Raw genomic sequence first — 20,895 nt, 5'->3', positions numbered from 1 at the left:
TACTCAAATGCTGGAACTGGTATTTTTCGATTTTAAAATGATTATAACCTTTAAACAAAACCTTTAACTAAAAGCAACACAACACAAATGTAAAAGTATTCAAATGGAACCTCAAATTAGGTTCTAGGAACCCTAAACCATTCTTACACCTCAAATTTTAAACCGCTTCATATTCAGAGCTATTTACTTCCTAAGTTTATTCCATTTAAAATTTTCTTTAATCGCATCCTTTAAATTCTATATATTTGATCTGGTCACACTAAAAAATAAAACGGTTAACGTCGCCCAGCTGATTTGTTATCGAAAACAAACAGCAAGTGGCGCGCAAAATAAAAATACCAAAAGTTTGGCAGAGGCCGCAATTCCTTGCAGGCCCTTGTGAATAAACAGATAATTAAATATTAAATGACAAATCAATCGTGAGCTACTAAATTATCTCGAACAACGCTCAATTTCGCATTCCGCTTTTCGAATTGCCAACGATTCGATAACTCCGCCCCGCCGCTTTGCAACACTGCTGCATTTGAAAATACCGACATCTGGCTGCGAGTTGCAGCAGGCGCGCTTGCTTTACTTTAAGTGGAAATTAGGCGAATTAGCGACTGGAAAAGATGTACAACGACGAGGTGCGAACGCCGCAAGCCCTCAAGAATCGCTACTTTACAAATCTGAGCGGACTGAAGTGCCGGTCGCGCCGCAACAGCCACTCGAACAGCAACAACTCGACGGCGTCGGCAACGCCAACGAATGGCGGCAAGGAAAATGGAAAATGCAGCCCCCAGATGTCGGGAAATGTGTGCACCCCGCCCCCGAAAAGGCTGCACAAGGTGCGCAATCCCTTCGAAGGAGCGATGGCGGATCGTTTGCACCTGCCCCTGATTGCCAGGTGAGTTTTCCTCTTCCTGTGGGTCGATAAAACCCGCTTATTTTGCTTTTTCCTTGCAGCCCCTCGCTTTTCCGCTCGAGGACTCCCCAACTTTCGTCCACGCAGTTCGAGTGGAACATTGACGAGGTCTCCCAACTGAAACCCGCCGACGTGGAGCCCCACGAGACGCAGTTCCACGACTCCCCCGATCCCGAGCAGGAATCCAAGGCCCAGCTGGCCATCAGTGCCTTTTTCAAGGAGACCCACATTGTGGCCAGTCCCGTGGACTGTCCACTGCGAAAGCAGCGCATAATACTCAACTGCAGCGAGGACAACACCCCCATCTCTAACAAGTCGCGGCGGATGCGGGATTGCGAGGTGCAAACGGAACTCACTCTGCCGCCAATACTGCCAAAAGCCCTCGAGGATGCGCTGCGTCCGTACTTCCAGCCGCACCTGGCTGGCCGCTTGTCTGGCAGGAGCAAATCTAGTGGCGGGCACGACATCTTCAATAGCTCTATGCGCCGCAAACTCTTCGATCTGCATAACGTGATTGTTTTGGGCGAACAGGACGCGGCAGAGCACTCGAGGTCCATGGTGGGTTCCAGTCCGCAGGGCAAGCAAACTATGTTCGCGGGCAGACTGTCGGATTCCGCCTCCGGCGAAAGCAGCTTCGGCTGCCTCTCACCCATTAGAAACCTATGCGGACTGCCGCCAGGCACTCCCGACGATGGCAATTGCTCGGGAAAGCGGAAACTTTTGATGCACGAACTGGAGCTGCCGTCGCCCATTGCGCCCTCGGAGCATCTCAGCCGCAGACTGGTGCACTCCAAGGTGGAGGTCAGCGTGACGGAGCAGCACGACACCTTGTCGGAGCGCACTGCCTTAAAGTTCACGCCAGACAGGAGCTCCTCGCCCATGGGCGCCCTGGAGCACTCCGATTGCAGCATCAATCAGAGGGTTCGTCGGCTGCGTGTGAACAGCACGCGACAGGCTTTGATCGAGGCCGGCGATCAGCCGCTCTTCGAGGAAACGGAGGGCGAGGAAGAGGAGGCTGAGTCCGAGGACGACGAGGAGGCGGAGGCCATGCAACTCTCGACCGTGAGCTTCAACTGCAGCTCCTCCAACTCGGACACGCCGCGCGGGCATAAGCGACATCGCTCCGCACAGCGCAAGAATCTCTCGCAGTCCTTCAGTGCCAATTTGGAGGACGAAGAGGATCAGACACGAGCTGCGGGCTCAAGCCAGCCGGCAGAGCCACCTTCAGTCGCGGTGCCTCAGCAAGGAGCCAGGATTCCGCTGTATCGGGCGGACAGTGGCTTCAACGAGACCTCCAGCACCACTTTCGCCTTCTCCCAGGACCTGCCTTTGGATGTGTCCATGGCCTGCTGCTCCACCCCCTCCACCCGATCTTGACCTCTGCAATTCGCCGTTTTAGACTCTAGATTGTAGCACCTAATTTTATAGGCAATTTATGCAATAACTCCTTTTCCCAGGCTAAAGAGAGGAAGACTTGTTTCTTAACTGCAATGTGAACCCACCGTTTATATATATTTTGTATTCGTGATTGTATGTTCTTATAGAAAACTGCCAAATAGTGAAGTAAGCCGTGCGTTTATGTCATTCATTAACTTAGCTAAACTCATTGTCATTGTTCTGTGTAGGGTCATTAATAAATGCTCATTCGATGCCATATCTAATGTAATAAATTGACCCGGAGTTGTGCCATTTTTAGCTGCTTTCCAAGCATAAAACTCAGTGTCATTAAATAAGATTTAATTTAGTGCATATGAGAATGGGAACAACCATATAAAGTTAATTGCTTTTTTCTCCCAACAATTTGTTGTTCATTCTTGTAAATTCATCGCTTTTCCAATTGTAATTTGTTTGTAAGCAACGAATAGCAAAAAATCTAGTTATTTAATTCGAAGTCGATAGGAATCCCGCCTTTTTTAAGTGCTGACTTAGGAAAGTTATCGTTTGGTATTTTTTTGGATAGCTGTTTTATTTTTCTCGTCCTTCTTCTTTAACTTTACTCTTGTATTTCGGGGACATAAAATGTGGGCCTGCTAAGCACATTTCATAATAATCTTCATTTTAAACAATGAAAAGAAAGGCGCCGTTTATATTTTTACAATATTTTGTACAATTAGCATGAACTGAACCAAAAGAGGTTATTACGGCAATTGTCCGTTTCTGGGAACCAAAAAAAAGAAATTAAATTTTTAACCAATTTCAGATCTAGAAATCTAAAATAGTGGTAACTTTAACAAGTGAAAGGGTCAAGTGAACATCAGTTCCCCCAGCTGAAATTTCTTTGAAGATATACAATTTACTGTGGATGCTTAAAACAAAAAACTTAGGACTTAGGAGCGCCTCTAGGCCACATAAAATATATATTATTTACTTGGCTCTTTTCTTTATCGATCTTTCAATCCAGGATATAATCTGTTGTTTCTTGCCCCCAAATGCGTCCCATCTCTCCCATTCTAAGCTCAGCCCCAGGTGGCGCTGGCGTTCTGCGGGCGATCCTGTGCACTCGCTTCTGGCCCACAGGTGGGGTTTTGCTGAAATAGTCTAAAATAGCTGCCAACAGCGTTGCACCATTGAATGAATTTAAATACTCTTTGATTTTACTTATAATATATAATAATTATAATTCCAATTTTTTGCTTGTTTATAAATCGAAAGTTATGAAATCATTAATCTGCCATACACGTAGTGTCCGACGTGTATGTTTATTTAAAATTTAAATTTAAACTGCAGTAAAAGAATCAATTAATTATATAGATAAACCAACAAGATATATTATAAATAAAATAACTGATAGAAACTAGCACTTTAATTGTAGTATTTTAATTATAATAACAATAAACAGCTGCGTTCATTTCCAATTCCAATGTTTCATGTTAATTCATAATAATAATAAAAATTGTTAAAAATTAAACTAAACGGTTTAAGAAAAGTATTTTAAGAGTATTTGCGAGACGAGAATTCTCTTCTCTTTCTTCGTTAAGTGTTAACGAATGTTCGTTGTGTTCGGTTTCGCTGTGCAGAGGCGAGATCAGTATATCGCCAAACACGAACGGTAACGCATGTGGTTTCTGCTGTGGAATATTTTAAGTGTAGAGTGCGCACGCGAGTAAAACTGTCGGCATTTAAATATCAACAAAAAAGTAATTGTTTTGGGGATCGCATTCAGTTTCCCATATATCTATGTTACTATTTCAAGTTGCGATCCTTTTTTCGAGATTTGTGTCTTCCGCTAAGAAAAGCAATCAATTTAAACGAAATCAGCGGCGATTTCTGCACTAATTTTCACCTGGTTGAGCCGCCGTGTGTGTGTGTGGTGTATGTGCGTTTGTGTGTGTGTGCGTGAGTTCTGTTATAAATAGCGAAAAAGAGGAGGAGGAAAAAGCAGATCGCTTTTTGGGCCATAAAAATGCCGAAAGAAAGTGCGAAGCGGGATGAATAAAAATCAAAATAAAAATAAAAATCAAAATTATTTGTTTGTGGGCCAACAAAATAAATTAGAACAACTCGTAAACAAGTCGGGCGCCAGAGGAAATACTGTTAAAATACAAGAAATGAAATGAAATGAAATCAAAATAAAATAAAGTAAAATTCGCAAACGCAGCCGCTCGGAAATTGTGCAAATTGATGGAAAATTAAGCAGGCAAAAAGTAGCAAAACAAAAAAAAGATGAAAAAGTGGCAAAAAGAATTCCTGTTGCAAGAAACCAGTTCCTAACTCCCCCCGCCCCCTTCCCTCCCCTCACCACTCTTTTTCCGGCTGCATCCGTTTTAAGCGAAAGTTTCTACTCCACTGTGCGAAATGTGTGCAAACAAGTTGAGTTGGCCAGCTGTTTGCCTTTCTTGAGTGGATGCAGTGGCCAAGAGGAATGCGGGGGAATGCGGAAAAATCTAGCCAATTAATTGTGCCGTGAAAGTGTGCGCCAAGTCAATGTCCATGTCCATGTCTATAATAAATACGATTTTTTACAATTTCTTACAATTTGCAGTCGGCGCCTTTTGTGCGCTTCCATCCGATTCGCCTCCATTCGCCTCCATTCGATTCCATTCGATTCGATTGAAAGCAACTTTGCGATCAAAAAACAAAACCAAGTAACAAAAACGGAAAGTCTCGCCTTGCAGTTGGACTTGAATTGGCTCTAAAGGCCTTTTCCATAGTCGTCAGCACCCGGACTCTCGAGGTAAGCCTGTTTTGTATTTTCACGCGGATTTTGCATTTTAAGGCAGGCGACTAATTATTTGGCCATTCGGCTATCGTATTCGACGACACGTTCCCATCGACTAGTGCACGTTTGTAAGCGATACGTTTTAGCCATAAACAATATGCCAGGTTTCCATTTGGTGTTATAGATATCTCTCAGGGAATATGGGTGCTATCATTAATTGCACTTAAGATCATGGGAATCTACAAATAACTCTAAATTCAGAGACTAAACTGTTGTTGTTATAGATATCTGTCAGGGAATATGGGTATTATCAATACTTGTACTTAAAGATCATGGGAATTTACAAATAACTCTAAATTCAGAGTCTAAACTGATAGATAGAATAATATTCCATTGGAAACTTATTAATGCAGGAATGGAACTCACTTGAAATACCTTTCGTACACCTTAATATTCCATTCCAGATTGGAATCTATTAATGTAGAATTGGAACTAACTTCAATTGCCTTCTCCACGCCAGATCTTAAGTGATCCCAAGTGATCCCATCATAAACCATAACCATTCTAAACTATAACCGTTGCAAATCCACGTAGTGTAGTCGCGTTTCAGCACTAGTTGAAACGGCGTAGGACAATCAAGAGTGTAAACAACAGTTAAATGCTGTTAAACTCGAATCCGGCGACTGCTTTCGTCACATGTTTCCCCTTCCCCCTGCCCATCCCCGCCCTTCGCCCCTCGTCGACGAGTTCTGTGTCTTATCGCAACCCTTGTTTGCTTTTTGTGTTCTTTTTGCCGTTTTATGTGGCCGGTTGTGCTGCGCTGCGCTGCGGCTTTTGTATAACTTCCGCTATTGTTATTATTTTTTAGTTGTTCGTAGGAAGAAGTGTAATTAAACGGTGGCATGAGGCAGGGGAAGGGAGAGGCAGCGGCAGAGGTAGCCCTGCAGCAAATGCAGCAGCCGCCGTCTCACGGGAGTTGCCACCTAGAAAACCGGTTACAAATCATTAAACGAAAATTCTGCCTCTGCATCTGGCTGGCTGGCTGGCTGTCCCGCTCGCACCGCACTGCCTCTCGCTCCCACCTGCACGCCTCACTGCACAGTGGCGCATGCAAGTGCAACTTGTTGCAGCAACTGTAGCCGCTGCCGCCGACCGTGTTGCATGTTGCATCTGCGAGTGCACTTTCATTAGACGGACGGAATGAAAGATTTATGAATCGAAAGAAAGTGTGCGGGGAATCCAAGAGTTTTATCAATAAAATTCAGACCAACCGATATCCATGGCACACATAAAGTGCGATTATTACAGAAATCCACTGGAGCGAGTTTTTCGGAAATCAAAGAGGCTGTGGAGTAAATTAAATTTAGTAACAATGTAGAAAAGAGCAAGAATTTTACACATTTATGCCGAATATTCGATATAATTCAACAAACTAGTTTTATTCAAATGTTGTAATTCAGTTTAAACCCTCTTTACAGAAAGAAGCAACCCACATTTTCAAATTTTAAATAAACAAATGAAGAGAAATGACATTATTGATTGAAACCATAACTTCAGCTCGCCTTTAGTATGAAAGACTTTGGCAGAGCATCTTGACTTCTTTGTGAGCATCTGGCTAAGCTTTCCCGTTTTTCCTGTTTCGGTTGCAAAAAAAAAACTAATTCAATTTGTCTAATATTCAAAATCGAAAGAGGGAAAAACTCGTTTGTCGGCATCCTTGTGACACACTGACATCTTTTGCTAATCTCGGGGCCCCCCAATCTCCCCCTTTTCCCCTCCTCCACCCCCTTCGCACTTTGCTTAATTAATTCGCTTTTCGGCTTTCGGTTTTGTATCAAAACCCCCCTCGGTTCCCAAATCCCCCCCTGTTCCCAGCCTCTCATCGTTGGCCCCGTCATTTGCATTGATTTGCAAATTTTTTATTGGCCATTTCGATTGGAGCCTGACGTAATCTGTTAAACTTTGTTATTTACCTGGCTGACATCGATGGCCAACTAATCAGCGCCAGCTATTGTTGCCTTTAATTTATGTGTGTGTGTGTTTCAAGCGCTTTAATTGCCAAGGATTCGGTCCCCCACTCCCATTCCCAATCTTTCGCTATGAATTTCCTTGAAGAAGACTAATCTCTTTTATTTCAGAAAGGTGTTCCATAAAGGTAGATGCATTAAATAAGATCAACTCTTAACGAGGTGAGACAAAGTGACGATGCTCCGAAGAGATGATTGAACTGGTTTAAATATAAATTATTCAAACTGGATTTAATGGGTTAAGATCATATCAACTCCTGCCTGATTAGCATCTGTAGATGTGCCTTTTTAGTAAAGTGATTTTTATGCTAGTGATGACATAAGTTCTTTAATGTCGGAATCCTTTTTATATGTCTCTCTTATGTTTCTTATCGAAGTACCACCGTAGTGTCAGTAGTGGGCATTTCCTATATAGAGTCACTTGAGATGCGTTTCTGTAACAATGACACACACAGGAAACTGCAGATGTATTCTGCTCTTCTTAAATACCAACTACCCGAAATTTATCTGCGTGTACTCTGAATTCTGTTCGAAATTCGATTCCTTAAACTGAAATTTGACAATAAGGAAGATCCCCTTCCCTTTTGTTTGCCAACATATGTTCTTCATCGGTAAGCAAGGCAGCAGCTGTTGAACAGACTGAAGGTAGAAAGAAGTTTAAAAACAAGGCCAGACTTCTCAACCAAGTTTGCCTGGGTTTACTTATTAACCGATATTTTATTTTTCCGGCAACTTGTTAATTGCGCACTTTGCATTCTATTGCAAGTTCATCATGCCTAACGGTTTCGTTTTCAAGTACAGGGAGGGATGAAGACTCAACTGACTCAAAAGTCAGTTAACTAATTCAATTAGTGCCACGTGAATTACCCGTCCGAAAGGCAGGCAAAATGGGCCAAAAGGCAAGTGAGGGAAACGCGGGCAACAAACTGGCCAGCGACGAGGCGAAACTTTTGTTATCCCATTGTGTCTGCTGTCGAGATGATTACTTGGTGGAAATGCAGGGGGAATGGAGGGGTATTGCAGGGGGAATGGACCCGGCGAGAAATGGAGAAAAGGGAACTCGGAGGTGGACAGTTCTCGGAACCCTCCGCCGAACAAAGTGATTAGATAAGGTTCTGAATATGGCCTTTGGTTGGGAACGACATGAGTGCCTATGTTCTCCGTTCTTTGCGAAGTACCAAGAATACTAGTAACTTACGGGGTATCAACTCATTCTATACATATTTGAAAATATTTGAAACCTATTACATATAATGTGTATTATACAGAGACAAAAAGCTAAACCTGTAGACAAAGTTTACAAAGTAACTAATGAACAGAGTGTATCGTTAGTTCGATAATGCTATTATTATTGCTCATTTATATATGCACTATATTATAGATTAGATTACGGATTTATAGATAAACTAAAAGTTGCAAACTACCTATTCAGACGCACAAGCATCTTAAAAACGATTTGACATAAACTGAAAGTTGGAAAGTAAATTACAAGACCAAGTATTGAGTTCTACGGAAAGTTTAGTTACATAGTCCCTCGTTTGAGTTGTAAAACTTTGTTTAAGTTTCGACTTAAGTCGGAGCGTATCTGGCCCTCAAATTATTGCTATCGAATTCGCGAATCTCCTCCACTGACCTTGTTTCCACTTGCTGCCCCATCTGTGTATCTCTGTGTATCTGTGACCCTTTGCCAGCTCAACCAGCTAGAGTTTCGGTGCAAATTAGCCGGCCAGCAGTTGCAAATAGGCTTGTTTTGGCCTGGCTTGTTCCGCTGGCCAATCTGGCTCATTATTATCACATGGCGGGGGAAACTTTTGTGCCAGTTTCGTTTGGCATTGTTCTGCTTTGGACTGGCTCTTCTGAATTCGTTTATTGTCCCAGAGTTTTGGGAGCCCGAAAATTGCACAACAGCAAGAACAACATTGACACACAACTTTTCTGCTGGGTGTGGGTGTCAGCGTTGTTTTGGTTTTGCTATTTGTTAGTGCGAAAGTCCCACGCCCATAGCCACGCCCCCCGCCCTTAAACATGGCAAACAATTGTGCTTTTGTTTACTAATTTGCGGCTGTCTCAGTTTTTTGCTGCGACTACCAGAAGTTTGGGGCTTTGACTTTATCGCCGGCTTGTTTACTTTCTTTGGCTTGGTTTAGTTTTTGGCTATTTGCTGCCTGTCTGCCGAGTTGAAAGTTCATTTGCCGTTTTAATTGCCAGCTAATAGCTCGAAAGCTACTCGTATTTTCATTTTATTGCGCTTTTTGTTTTGCTTATGGGCTTCGCCCCCTTTTTTTCCCCCATTTCTGCGGGCGAATGGCAAAAGTTATGGGCGCCGGAAAGGGAGATGAAATACGGAAAGAGAGAGTGAGATCAAAGCGCAGTTTCAGACTTTTGGGGCTGGCGAAATTTGAATTATTTTGACATTTGTTAGACTTCCGGCCATTTCATAGTTTCACTGACAGTTTTTGGTGCTCATTTCACATAAGTTTCACATAAAAGTTTTATCTAGAAATAATATAAAGATTTGAGATGGAGCCTATGAAGATAAAGACTAACTTTTTTTGATATTTATACTGTATAGATTCACAAGTATTATTTATAATATTTATACTTGTTAGATTAAAAGCTAATATTTGTGTTCACATCATATATATTTATTCATCAGTTTAAGACAAATTCTTAGAAAATATTTGTACTAAGCAAACGCAACTTTCAGTTTATGGAACTTCCCATTAAGGTAATGGCAAACTCACAGAGCAAACTCAATGGCATTTCCACAATGCAATGCTTTCACCTAAAACGAACCAACATTTCTCTGCAATTCCAGAACTTGACCTCCGACCTTTACCTGTTGCTTGTGCCCCCTGGGGACTCAAAATCATCTCTTATCTGCCTGAGCTCTCCTCTCGTTGGCCATTTGACCATCCAAATCCGGCAATTAGCCTGTTGGAAGTTGGCCTTGTACTTCTGCAGAGCAATTTCCTTGTTTCGAGCAAACTTTTTCATTTCTTTCATAATTTTTCTTCGACCAAGTTTAGCTAACTCCCCCCTCTTCTCTTTTTTCTCCCAGTAAACATTAATCAAACTTCTGGTCTTTGTTCAATCTCCTCCATATTGTGTGTTGCTCTAGCATTTCTGCCGCTTCTTTTGCCTGGTTTTCTGGGGGCTTATTGTTGTTGCTATTTATCATTGTTGCGGCATAGAGTTTACTCTTGAAAGGGAATATATTGCCCTTGGGGTCTCAGCCAGTTGTTGACCCCGCACGCGATTTTTACCTCTTTATTGCTAACCGCAATTTCCAGTCTGTCTCGTGAATATTTTCTACGCTTTTTCTAATTGCCAACCGACTTTGTGATATGTCGTTTTCGTATGGCTCTTTTTTCAACTGATTTGCGATAGAGAAACAAATACTGTCAACGCAGTCGGAAGATAAACAAAATGAATGGAATTTGTTGCCATTGTTGTTGTGATTATTTAACTGTTTTTTCTGTTTCCATTGCTGTTGTTGCTGCATGCTAAAACAAAGGCTTGTCATTAAACTTCGGTCATATGTTCCAGATATGATTACGGCCATCTAGCGAAAAGAGCCAACAAAAAGCCAAATTGAAAATTATTCTAGCTGGCATCATACACATTCGTATGAATATACATATAGCTTTTGGTCATGGGGTTTTGCTTGTCGCTCGAGTTAACTGATATTGATAACCGAGTGTCAAGTTATCACTACATTTTCTTATTGGTCAATTAATGAAGTTCGGAAATCGCAATCTCATAAGAAAAAATTCATAAAATGCGAGATAACCTTACTATCAAGTTAAAGAATTTAAAGGGTATGTAAGTTACAGTTAGCCATTAGAATAGAAATTAAAATTAAATTGTTTAAATAGTTTAAACTTTCTATTAACTCAGCCTAACGTATGCCTGCCGATTATTACAATTACTTTTGATTTACCTATGCCATGTGATAAAAGCAGTTAACAAGTCGAAATTATAATTGGCAAAGTAAGTGCACATGATCACAGAAGTATTTATATCTAATTAATTCTGTATACGCTACTAATTCAACGACAACGCTTAAGCACTAAATATAGCCGAGCAATTCGATGTCAACCGAAATAAAAATATTATACAAATTTATTGTCCATGGGCGACTGGCAGGCAGATAGGCGGAAAGACAGAAAGTGCAATATCTAGAAGCGCACACGATTCGATTTGGCCGTACATTAGTCTAAATATAGGCGAGTGTCATAATACCCTGCCCCGAAAGTCCCCCCTCCCCCTGCCTTTCCACCTTATAAAGCGGTTCTGTTCCAGTGACAAGCCAACAAGCCAACGAGCCAACAAAAACAATGACTTTACCGCCAACAACAATTCAAATTCAACTTGTTTTTGATTAGATCATTCGAGGCGAAATGTCAGTCAATAAAGGGTGGCGCGGAGGGGAAAGGGGGAAAGTGCGGGCTGGTTATACTTGGACCTCCCTCCCCCCACCACATCCCCCCTGAGCGCACCCCATTTAACCTGCCGCTGGCGAGCGATAATTAACTGAAATAGACCCGTGACTGTCAGTCAGCCACAAGATATTCTACATCGATATATGTACGTTCATAGATCCATACTCTATGTGCGTACAGTGGGTTTTAAAGGTTTTAACGGCTTTAAATGTGATGAAGGTGCTGATCTTAGAAGCCATCACTTTTGCTTTCGCTGAAGCTAACAACGCGATTATGTTTTCAAATTAGTGAAAGCGGTGTTTCTGAAGAACCTGCAAGTTCATGATTTGTTTCCACCTTTAACATGTGTTTTATTCTAACCATATGTTTATTTGCATAAGATAATTTACAATTTAAATAATATGCATTTCTGGTGAATAGCATAGGTATGATTTTGGTATGACTAAGCAATATTAATACGGTAACGGACTGTATAATATATGTGCAGATATGAGGACATATATTTTTATTTCTGTTCTTGTGGGGGTGTCGTTAAGCACTTGAGTTGCAATTACATTTCTCGACGAGACGGCAGAAGTGGGCTAGTTAAGAATGTCAAGAAGAAGTACCGCACTGAAAGCCATAAAAGAAAAAAACAGCCAGAAAAGAAGAAAAGAAAAGCTGGGCTAAAAGACAGGCATTGAAACTTTTTGGCATACACTCAAAGAAATGGGAAGCCTATTACACCATTTTATGATGTCTATTCGCAATGTTGGCATAGATATTTAATTTGGTATATCACAAATCATTTTATACATAAAAAAGATTATACTCGAAAATGTAAATACAACAACAATATTATTATTATTTATTATAATATTAAGAGTTTATTATTAGCTAGTTACTTGTATTTAGAAATCTTTAGGGAGTAAAGCAAAGCGATTTCAATTTAAATCAGAGAAGAGCTCAATTAATTTTCTTTCTGCAGAAATCGTGGCAAAAGTTTGTCTCCCTTAGCCCACTGCCAGTTTCCATTGCCAGTAGGTTTCGTACCAGGTGCTTAAGACCATTCACTGATTTTTTAATAACTCACGACTTTGGCCATGGCTTTGACAAGCTGTTAATGGCATTAAAAGAGGGGGAAGTGGGGGAAGCTGGCAACCTCGACTGCAAAGGAAGCAAATTCTGCGACGAGATGGGGAAAAAATTGTTGGTCATTTAACAGAAAGCAATTTCGCTCAACCCAACTAGCTTTGAGAATTATTTCTCTATTTTTCAACTTTTCTCCTCCCGTAATTGGTTTCAATTTGATATCGAAACGCATTTCAAAGAATTTCTTTGAAATCTAGTTTCCTCTGCTCTCGCTGGATTTCGGACAAACATATTTTTCTGTGGTTTTTCTATGTACATGTCGCAGTAGATAGAGATGCGATTGGCTGTCCTAGGCCGCATTTCTGTTCACTTTTTCGGCCAAAAGAAACAGTTTATGAGATACCACTAATTGGCCATAAAGCTGTATGAAATACATGCGCAGGTTTTTCCCACTTTTGTGGCCAATTAGTCACCTAAAATGTGGCTCGGTCAATTTTTGTGATACCCTATAATCCGGCAGAGGAAAAGCATGTGCGATGATTGGTTAACAAAAGATTTTGTTAATAAACAATTTGTATTTTATTATTCATTTTTTCCCAATATATATTGGCTCTAATACTTAAAACTCTTTAACACTAAAAAACAATTTACAGCTTTTAGGGCATTACCTAGTCTTTACCCATCAATCAATCTGATTTTTGATTATTGTTTTCTTGTTTTTGAACTCTTTTGATAAGCTTTAAGCTGATATAAAAGCTGACCATGCTGATAATTATTTTCCCTCGAATGTTATTGCTCGCCATAAATCATAAATGTTTGCGTGAAATACACAAAAGTAAAATTTATAATTTATTAATGCGGAACAATTGAATTTATTTTAAAGTATTTTGGGAATTGGTTAACCAAACGCGGTTATTTATGTCATAAATAAAAATTAACAATTGTACATGTATTGTTGACATTAAGTAGGAACAATGTTTTAAAGAGAGCGTAAAATATCTGTGCTTTTTTCAATTATTTCTAGAAAATCTCTTTTCAAGACAGCCAATCAAATATTTATGTTCCATTAACAACTTGCTGAGCGACACTTGACGGGACGATAAAAACAAATACCCACAAAAATCGCTTAAAATATTAATGCCATTAAAAATGTAATTTCAATAAAGACGGCGAGAAAATTCAATTAAAGCAAAATTTGTGTGCCACCACAGAAAAACCAAAACGCAATCCAAAACAAATAAAAACGCGAAGAGAAAAAACAGTGCCAGCATGGTAAAGCTACTGGATAACTTTTCGTTCTATTTTTCAGCCGGGTTTATTTACTTTGTTGGCCATTTTAATGAACCCGCTGGCCGATAAATAAACCCAACTCTCCGATAGCAGCTCTTATTCCATATTAATTAGTGGTCAAGGGAATAGGGCAGTAGTCTTTTGGGGGCCATAAGCTATTAAAATACTCAGCTGCATTTTGGGCGCATCTATTGGACCAGCTTAGCCGAGTAAGCCAACTTTTAACCCAGTTAACTACCGTACCTTGACGCACCTGCGAAAGAGAAACAGAACAGAAGCAGAGCCAAAACTCAATCTAAAACTAAAGCCATTTCCCTCACAGAAACACGTGTCGGCAAAACAATTTTCCAACTATCTCCATCTAACTCATCTGCAACTCCCATCCACCCACGAAGACGAAACTTTGGCGAATTCTTTAGAACGAAAACAGCCAGCAGCGAATTCATCTCTTTCCGCCCCTTGTTGCAATATTTGCGCATTTCCTGTCGTACAAATATTTCCCATGTAACAGCTTCCCCGCAGCTTTTCCTACGTGGACTCCACTCTGCTGCACCGGTAACAGTAATAGTTACAATGTCAACAACAACGCGGCCGACGGATCCGGTGCAACACTGTTGCCAACTAACTTTCTGGCCAAAAGCTGTACACAGATAGTCAAAATTGCGGAGTGGAGTTTTTGTTGGGATCGTACCGCTTATTTTATACACTTACCAAAAGAGCTTAGGTATTCATTGTATTACATTGGCTGTATTAGCCCACTAGTCTTACTTAGTTATACTATCTATGAACGTTTTAAAACATACTTCTAAGATAAAAAAATATTTTCATAAATAGCCTTGCCAATAATAATCTATTTTTACTGTGCAGCTCCGGAATATGTAAACTTTTTAATATTTTTAAAGCAACGCTTATAATATTACAGGCGGTTGATTGTAATGCTATAGGCTTCTAGAATAAATATTTACACGAATTTATTGTTTGTCGTGATCGGATAGCTTATTTATTACTTATATCCAGGCGGAGAGCGACAAATTTGTTTGAGCTTATTGTTTGACTCTAGGGTCCCATTCCCCAGAGGGTAATTTTGGTGAAAAGTTTCCTCTGCAGCTGCATTCGCTGGAAAAGTGAAAGAGTCGCAGACAGAGGCTTGCGGAAAAGAGGTGGCCGAGGCGGTCTGTACCGCTAAACAAAGGCAAACAATGTAATGCCAGCAGCAGCGACCACGCACAACGAAAACAACAAAGTTGCGGCAGACCACGGGCGTCAGGAAAACGGGTGGTGGGGGGGTTAATGTTAGGGGGATTGGGGGGGAAAACCAAGATAGGAGTCACCAACTCAGATGAGGTACTGCGACAAAAAGGAGCAGATGTAACATCTCCTTTGATCATTCAATAATATTTATTCATTAATATTTAAAGTTCCCAAAAGAAAATCTTTCTTTTAGTAGCATTTAGTAGAATGGTTTTATGAAATGAAGTGATATTATTCATATTTCTCGGTTTAAAACTTTAGGTAATTTCTTTAGTAATTTATATTTAATAATCCATTTAATTGTGAATATATACTATTAAACAGAATGTAATCATTTAAGTCGATTTATAGCGATAATTGCGACTTTTATTATTTTCCGTGTGGTAGAAAAAGAAGGGGAAGACGAATGTTGCCACAGCTAAAAAAAAGGAAAAACACATTTGCGGGAGAATAGCAGCAAAGTGGAAACAAAGCGACATGTTGCGCCTGAAAGGTTCTGTGGGTGGGAAAGCCCCAAACCCAACCCCACCCACTCACACGCCCACGCCCACGCCGGCAGAGACGCAACGGCTGACCTTCACTGGCAGCACGTGGTGTCTGAACTGTTACCAATCCGAGATTGCCGAATGTCCTGGCATCGCAGGGAGGCAACGGCTGGATGCGGTTGTCTGAACACAAATCCGGACTTGGCTTTAAGATGGATGTACACACGTACATACATATGTACATACATACATACATATGTTCTTGTTTGTTTGGCCATTTCCAGTGCGGAAGAACCAGTTTTGGTGTCACTTTGTGTTTGTTTGGTTTTACTTAGATAGGAGTTACTTTTAAAGGGATTTGCTTGAAAGTTAGTTTCGTTACAGCTTGGCAACAGTTGAACAGAAAGTACCAGATAGTAAGGGTTTTTTCAAATTAATTACTAAGTTATTATATTTTAGATATATGTTATTTAGATATTTAGTCCTTGAACCCTCGTTAGAATGAAACAAAAATAGCTAAGCAAATGAAGTTTGTTAAGATAACAGCTTTTTGATACAGTATGTAAATTATTATATTATACGTGTGACTACCTCTTATTAAATGAGCAAATATGCATTCGGAAAATCCGTCTACTTGATTACCACTTGATTAATGTGCCTTTGGCGCTTTAAAGTTGTTCAGTTTCGTGACTAATCCTCCACAGCTGTTTGTCTTACAAAAACCTTTTCAAACAGATATGAAACTGTTGATTAGATTAGCAAGCAAACACACACATTCCCATTTGGGAAAAGCGGGACCCTCAAAATGCTTTATAAAGACCAGGCCCATTAACGTTGAACGTCATCCATTTATTGTTATTTATATTACGCAATCCCAGCCCTCTTATCGCCAATCAAATAATTAGAAAAGGTGCATAAGGTGTATCAGGTGAAACAGGGCGAAAACCCACAATGCCAATACAAATTATGGAACTTGCCCTTTTGAGGTCTTTAAGGCTTCTTTATAACAACTAGAAAGGGAGACAAAGAAGGCGGCATGCCATGGGAAATAGTGATAAAAGAATGCAAAACAAGTTGGCTACACAGAGAGAAACCCGTGTTTAGTTATTGAAAAAAATGTAAAAAATATTGTGTGCAAGAATTAATGTAATATGAATGTTTTAGTTTCCATACAATATACAAATTGTATCATGCACTCTTTTAAATGTTTAGTGCTGCTTTGACTGCTATAATTAGTTTTGGATATTGACGATTTTAAGGTAATTTTAAATCGATTAAAACAGGCAATATTCCCTTTTTGGGTATTCTATACTAACTTAAATTTTATGTTTCGTCGTGTACAAAGAAAGAACGGCTACAAGTTTGTTTAACAAAGTGGTTTTCAACACCCCATAAAAAACATTTGCAAAAAGCAGATGAAAATTCTTGGAAGGGGAAGAAAACGCACGAAAAGGCAGCAGTAACAAAAGAGCAAAAAAAAAAGAAACAAAAACACAGGAAAACAGAAAACAGAAAAATACAAGCGCAGGCGAATTTCCCACTGTTTCCGCACGTAAAAGTAAAAGGCAAATAAATAACCGTTGAGAGAAATGTAAACAATGCAGGCCAAAGATGCACAGCAGATGAACAAGAAGAAATAGCAGCAGATGAAAAGATGAAAAGAGGAAAATGCCAAAAGCACAAATAGCAACTGAAGGCGGTTCAAGTTGAATTTTCCTCGCAAGGTTTTTCCTTTTCCTCTGCTTTTATTTTGAGCTTGTGCATACTTTGCTGAGATTTGCACTCCAGAAGGGCAGACCGAGTGGCAGACAGTTGGAAATTGAAGTGGAAAAGAGTGGTAAAATAACTGGTAGCTACACCCAGTCCTAATCAACGAGCTAAGCAGAGAAGGAGCTAACCGAGCAAAATGGAGATGGGTTAAACAAAATGGAGAAAATGGCTTAATTTATGGAGTTTGCTCGGGTGGAAACTCCTGGATATTTTAAAGCAAGGGGCTGAAGAAAAATTCATGATTCGACACAAAATAACGCAAAAACCTTTCTTTTAATATTCACAAACTGCTAAAATACTAACTCCTTAGCTATTATAGTTATTCAGCTTATTGCAATTAAGCATTTGGTTTTTAACCAGTTAAGGCGTTTATAATGTCAATAAATATCTAGGTAAATACTATGATTGGTCAAAAAAACAGAGTTAAGTAAATTAAACATATAAATTAATCTTTTTTGATTGGCTTAATTTACTTTGTTTGCCTGCTCGTTTGGAATAAATAACACATAAACCTAAACAAATTATTAGCACGTTCTAATTTGGTTCAAATTTGTTTAATTTATTTTGTAGAGTTGTGCAAATTGGTGTTTTTAAAGGTTTATTATAAGAGCAACATGAATTATTTCTGATGACATTTAGTGTCAACGAGAGCAAAAATTTGAATACAAAATATATTGTTGATCAATGGTGATAATTAAAGTAAAAAACTAACTACTAAAAATAACCAAAAAATTACGTATACGCAGTGTAGCTGTGAAACTAATGCGTTGCGCGTGCCTAAGTGAGATTTACTTTGAAAACAATCAATTAAACCTACCCTTTTAGTTACTTTAAAAATGAGAAATTGAAATATAAAATAAAATATTACGTATACGCCAACTGTTCCAATCAAGTACTTTGTGCAGAAGCCTGGAAATTTATAAACCAATTGAACAGACCAAAGAAGTGGAACAAAATCAGTGATACAAAAACGGGAAACGGAAAATGGCAAACAAGTGAAATGGAGCAAATCTTTAAGCAAATGTCGAGTGGGCGACAATTGATAAACTGCACCAGATAGAGCAGCAATAAAAGAGGTTGGGGGAAAACACGGGAAAACCATCGAAAGAGGTGGTGGGGGGTAAACACACAGTAGCGCATTTTTCCTCCCCCCCTTTGCCGTCAGGAGCGACATTGCCAATAGCGCAACGTTTCGGAAACAATTTGAAGGCCATAAAACTTGATGTGGCGGCTGTCATAAAGGAGGCGACACCAGGCACAGATTCTACCCCCATTTTCCGACCTCCAGGAGCTAGGTGAAAACTGCGACGGCACTTAAGATGTGGAAAGTGCGGCAGACGGAAAATTCAGAAGCGAATGCGGCAAAGGCAAAGGCAAACAACAAAGCAGCAAACTCCGGCGGAGGAAAAGGCGGCAAACGTCGGCAAAAACAAACAAATAAACAATGAGCAGCTGTTTTTGGCGCCGCCACGGAGAGAAAACTAGAGAGCGCGTCGAGAGAGAAAGCAAAATGGTGAGAAAGCTTGGTTTTCATAACTGCTCCATGTCGGCTACAGTAATCGCCCGGAAAACGGAATGTGTTTCGTTTATAATCATTTAAACAACAAAATACAATACTACAATTTATTGATTGTTAATAAGTTTATGGAAAATAAGATGACGTTTATTTATTTATTTATTTATATAGAGCTAAGTTACAAAGTGAACTTATAACTTAACTTAAAGATGACGTTTAATGAAGCAACCTGCTTCAATATTTCACGCCACCACTGTAAGCACCATCTTCTCTCACCTGCCTGCTGTCTCTCACACTTTGCCAGTCCTTCTCCCGCTCTATCACAATCTCTCTCTCTCTCTCTTGGGCACTTCCTGTGCAATTGCTCACCGCCCACCTATGGTACGGCACTCACTCATTCATGGCCAGACTGTAGGACTCTCCCCTCCGCCCTTCGTCTTAAAAGTAAGCTGCGCCTATTGCAAAGCCAATACTACAGTGCAGGTCAAAATATTAGCTAACAGGTTGCTTTTGAAGATTATAATAGAATTAAATATCTTCTTAAATGTAATTAAAAAGTTTTTAAAATGGTTAGCAATTTGAACGTAGATATGGTAATCTAGGTATAAAGCCCATTAGTGGGCTATAACTAACAATGGTTTTATGTTTTTATAAATTAAGAACTTAACTGCTTAAATTCTTCTACGGGAGTGCTATTGTTGTGCCCGCGACTGTGCGGTCCAACACACGAATGGGAGAACGAATGCGGCGACGCCGACTGCAAAACGACGCTGCGGCATTTTGGCGCTTGGCATGTTGGCCATGTTTCAAAACGTTTGGAACGGCTTTTGCTCCGCAGTCGCCGTTCTGCTGCTGCGAAGCAAGCAACAAAGTTCCGCAGCGGACTCGCAACCAGTTGAGTTTAGGGCCGTAAATACGAATACGTGCGGATACGTTGGATACGGAATACGTCATTTGCAGCACGGGCCTCAAGCTTCAGGCCTGAAGCCGTTTATTACGTATACGAACCGCGTGCCGCCGCCTGGCAAACTTTAATATTTTCCATTAGTGTCACAAGGCAAATATGAAGCCGAAATGTAAATGAAAATGAGCGGGCCAGTCTAGAAGCGCAAAAAAGATAACAGCTGGGCACACAGCCATAGTTGGGTGAAATCAATGGCGATAAGGCGTCAAATACTTGAAAAAAAAAGAATGGCAAAATAGAAATGGCAAGTGGTTAAAGTGAACTGAATTATAAAAAATGTATCAAATCAAATAAAGAAAACCCAAAGGCATACAATAACAATAAACCCAAACTATTATTAAACGAAAATAAATAAAAAGCAAGAGAAAACACAAAAAAACACAAAGACCAATATCAATAAAGTGAAAACACAAAAAAGTAAAAGCAGCAAAAATCAGCGGAAAAATATGTGAAAAGGCAACCAGCAAATCAAACGGAATATAAAGGAAATTGTAACTCGTTGCCTCTTCACTATATTTTGCCTATGATTCACGTGATAAGAAAATGGTAAAAGACCTCAGATAGACATATAGATTGCTGGTACAATTTTCAAGAGGTGGAGACATATTTCTCGATTTAATGTGAGTGCCGGGCTAGCAAATACAAATAAACAAACAAATCAAGCACAATAGAGTTCTCTTACATTCCGTTGCGATTCACACTCCTCCAGTACGGCGCGTTTGGTTCTACGGAAAATGCAACACAAATATTAGCAATGCCATAAAACAATAAACCCGAACGTATTAATTGCAATCTTGTGATAGTGAAAATATGGAAACGAAACGACAAGAGAAACGGCAAAAATAAACAAACAGGAGGTAATACACGCAAACTATTTAGTTCCATCACAACAGGAAAATTGAATTCGGAATAACAGAATAACAAAAGACACAATTTACTCAAAGTTTGTTCATCTAAAGCCGGATTTAAAAGAAACTCTCTTAATTAGATAAGTACATTGATATTAGAGCTTT

The 20,895-nt window shown here is 39.9% G+C and overlaps 2 protein-coding genes across 4 annotated transcripts in view; both read left to right on the top strand.

The window, feature by feature from the left end:
- Window positions 1–349: 349 nt before the first annotated feature.
- On the top strand, window positions 350–2,558 carry LOC120448422 (protein aurora borealis). The gene is made up of 2 exons (XM_039630422.2): window positions 350–886; window positions 946–2,558. Exons 1-2 carry the CDS (start codon window positions 612–614, stop codon window positions 2,279–2,281), a joined length of 1,611 nt encoding a protein of 536 aa, XP_039486356.1. The 5' UTR covers window positions 350–611; the 3' UTR covers window positions 2,282–2,558.
- Window positions 2,559–3,941: 1,383 nt separating this feature from the next.
- LOC120448188 (protein phosphatase 1 regulatory subunit 16A) overlaps window positions 3,942–20,895 on the top strand; it is a 41,654-nt gene continuing 24,700 nt past the window's right edge. The window contains exons 1-2 of one of the 3 annotated variants that reach the window (XM_039630053.2): window positions 3,942–4,041; window positions 4,887–5,078. The gene's annotated coding sequence lies outside the window, so the exon portion shown is untranslated. Of the gene's footprint in view, window positions 4,042–4,886; window positions 5,079–20,291; window positions 20,740–20,895 lie in introns of those variants that run through there. The other 2 variants (XM_044005984.1, XM_044005983.1) reach the window with 2 other exon arrangements.

This window comes from Drosophila santomea, chromosome 3L (genome assembly GCF_016746245.2).
Source record: "Drosophila santomea strain STO CAGO 1482 chromosome 3L, Prin_Dsan_1.1, whole genome shotgun sequence".
Taxonomy (NCBI): domain Eukaryota; kingdom Metazoa; phylum Arthropoda; class Insecta; order Diptera; family Drosophilidae; genus Drosophila; species Drosophila santomea.
The sequence above is the reverse complement of the archived record's forward strand: the minus strand, read 5'-3'. Positions and strand labels throughout refer to the sequence as shown.

Bases quoted from the DNA above. Each gene is read 5' to 3' on its own strand.
- LOC120448422 (XM_039630422.2), top strand. From the start codon at position 612: ATGTACAACGACGAGGTGCGAACGCCGCAAGCCCTCAAGAATCGCTAC. The intron at 887-945 runs GTGAGTTTTCCT...TTTTCCTTGCAG, and splicing joins CACCTGCCCCTGATTGCCAG to CCCCTCGCTTTTCCGCTCGA.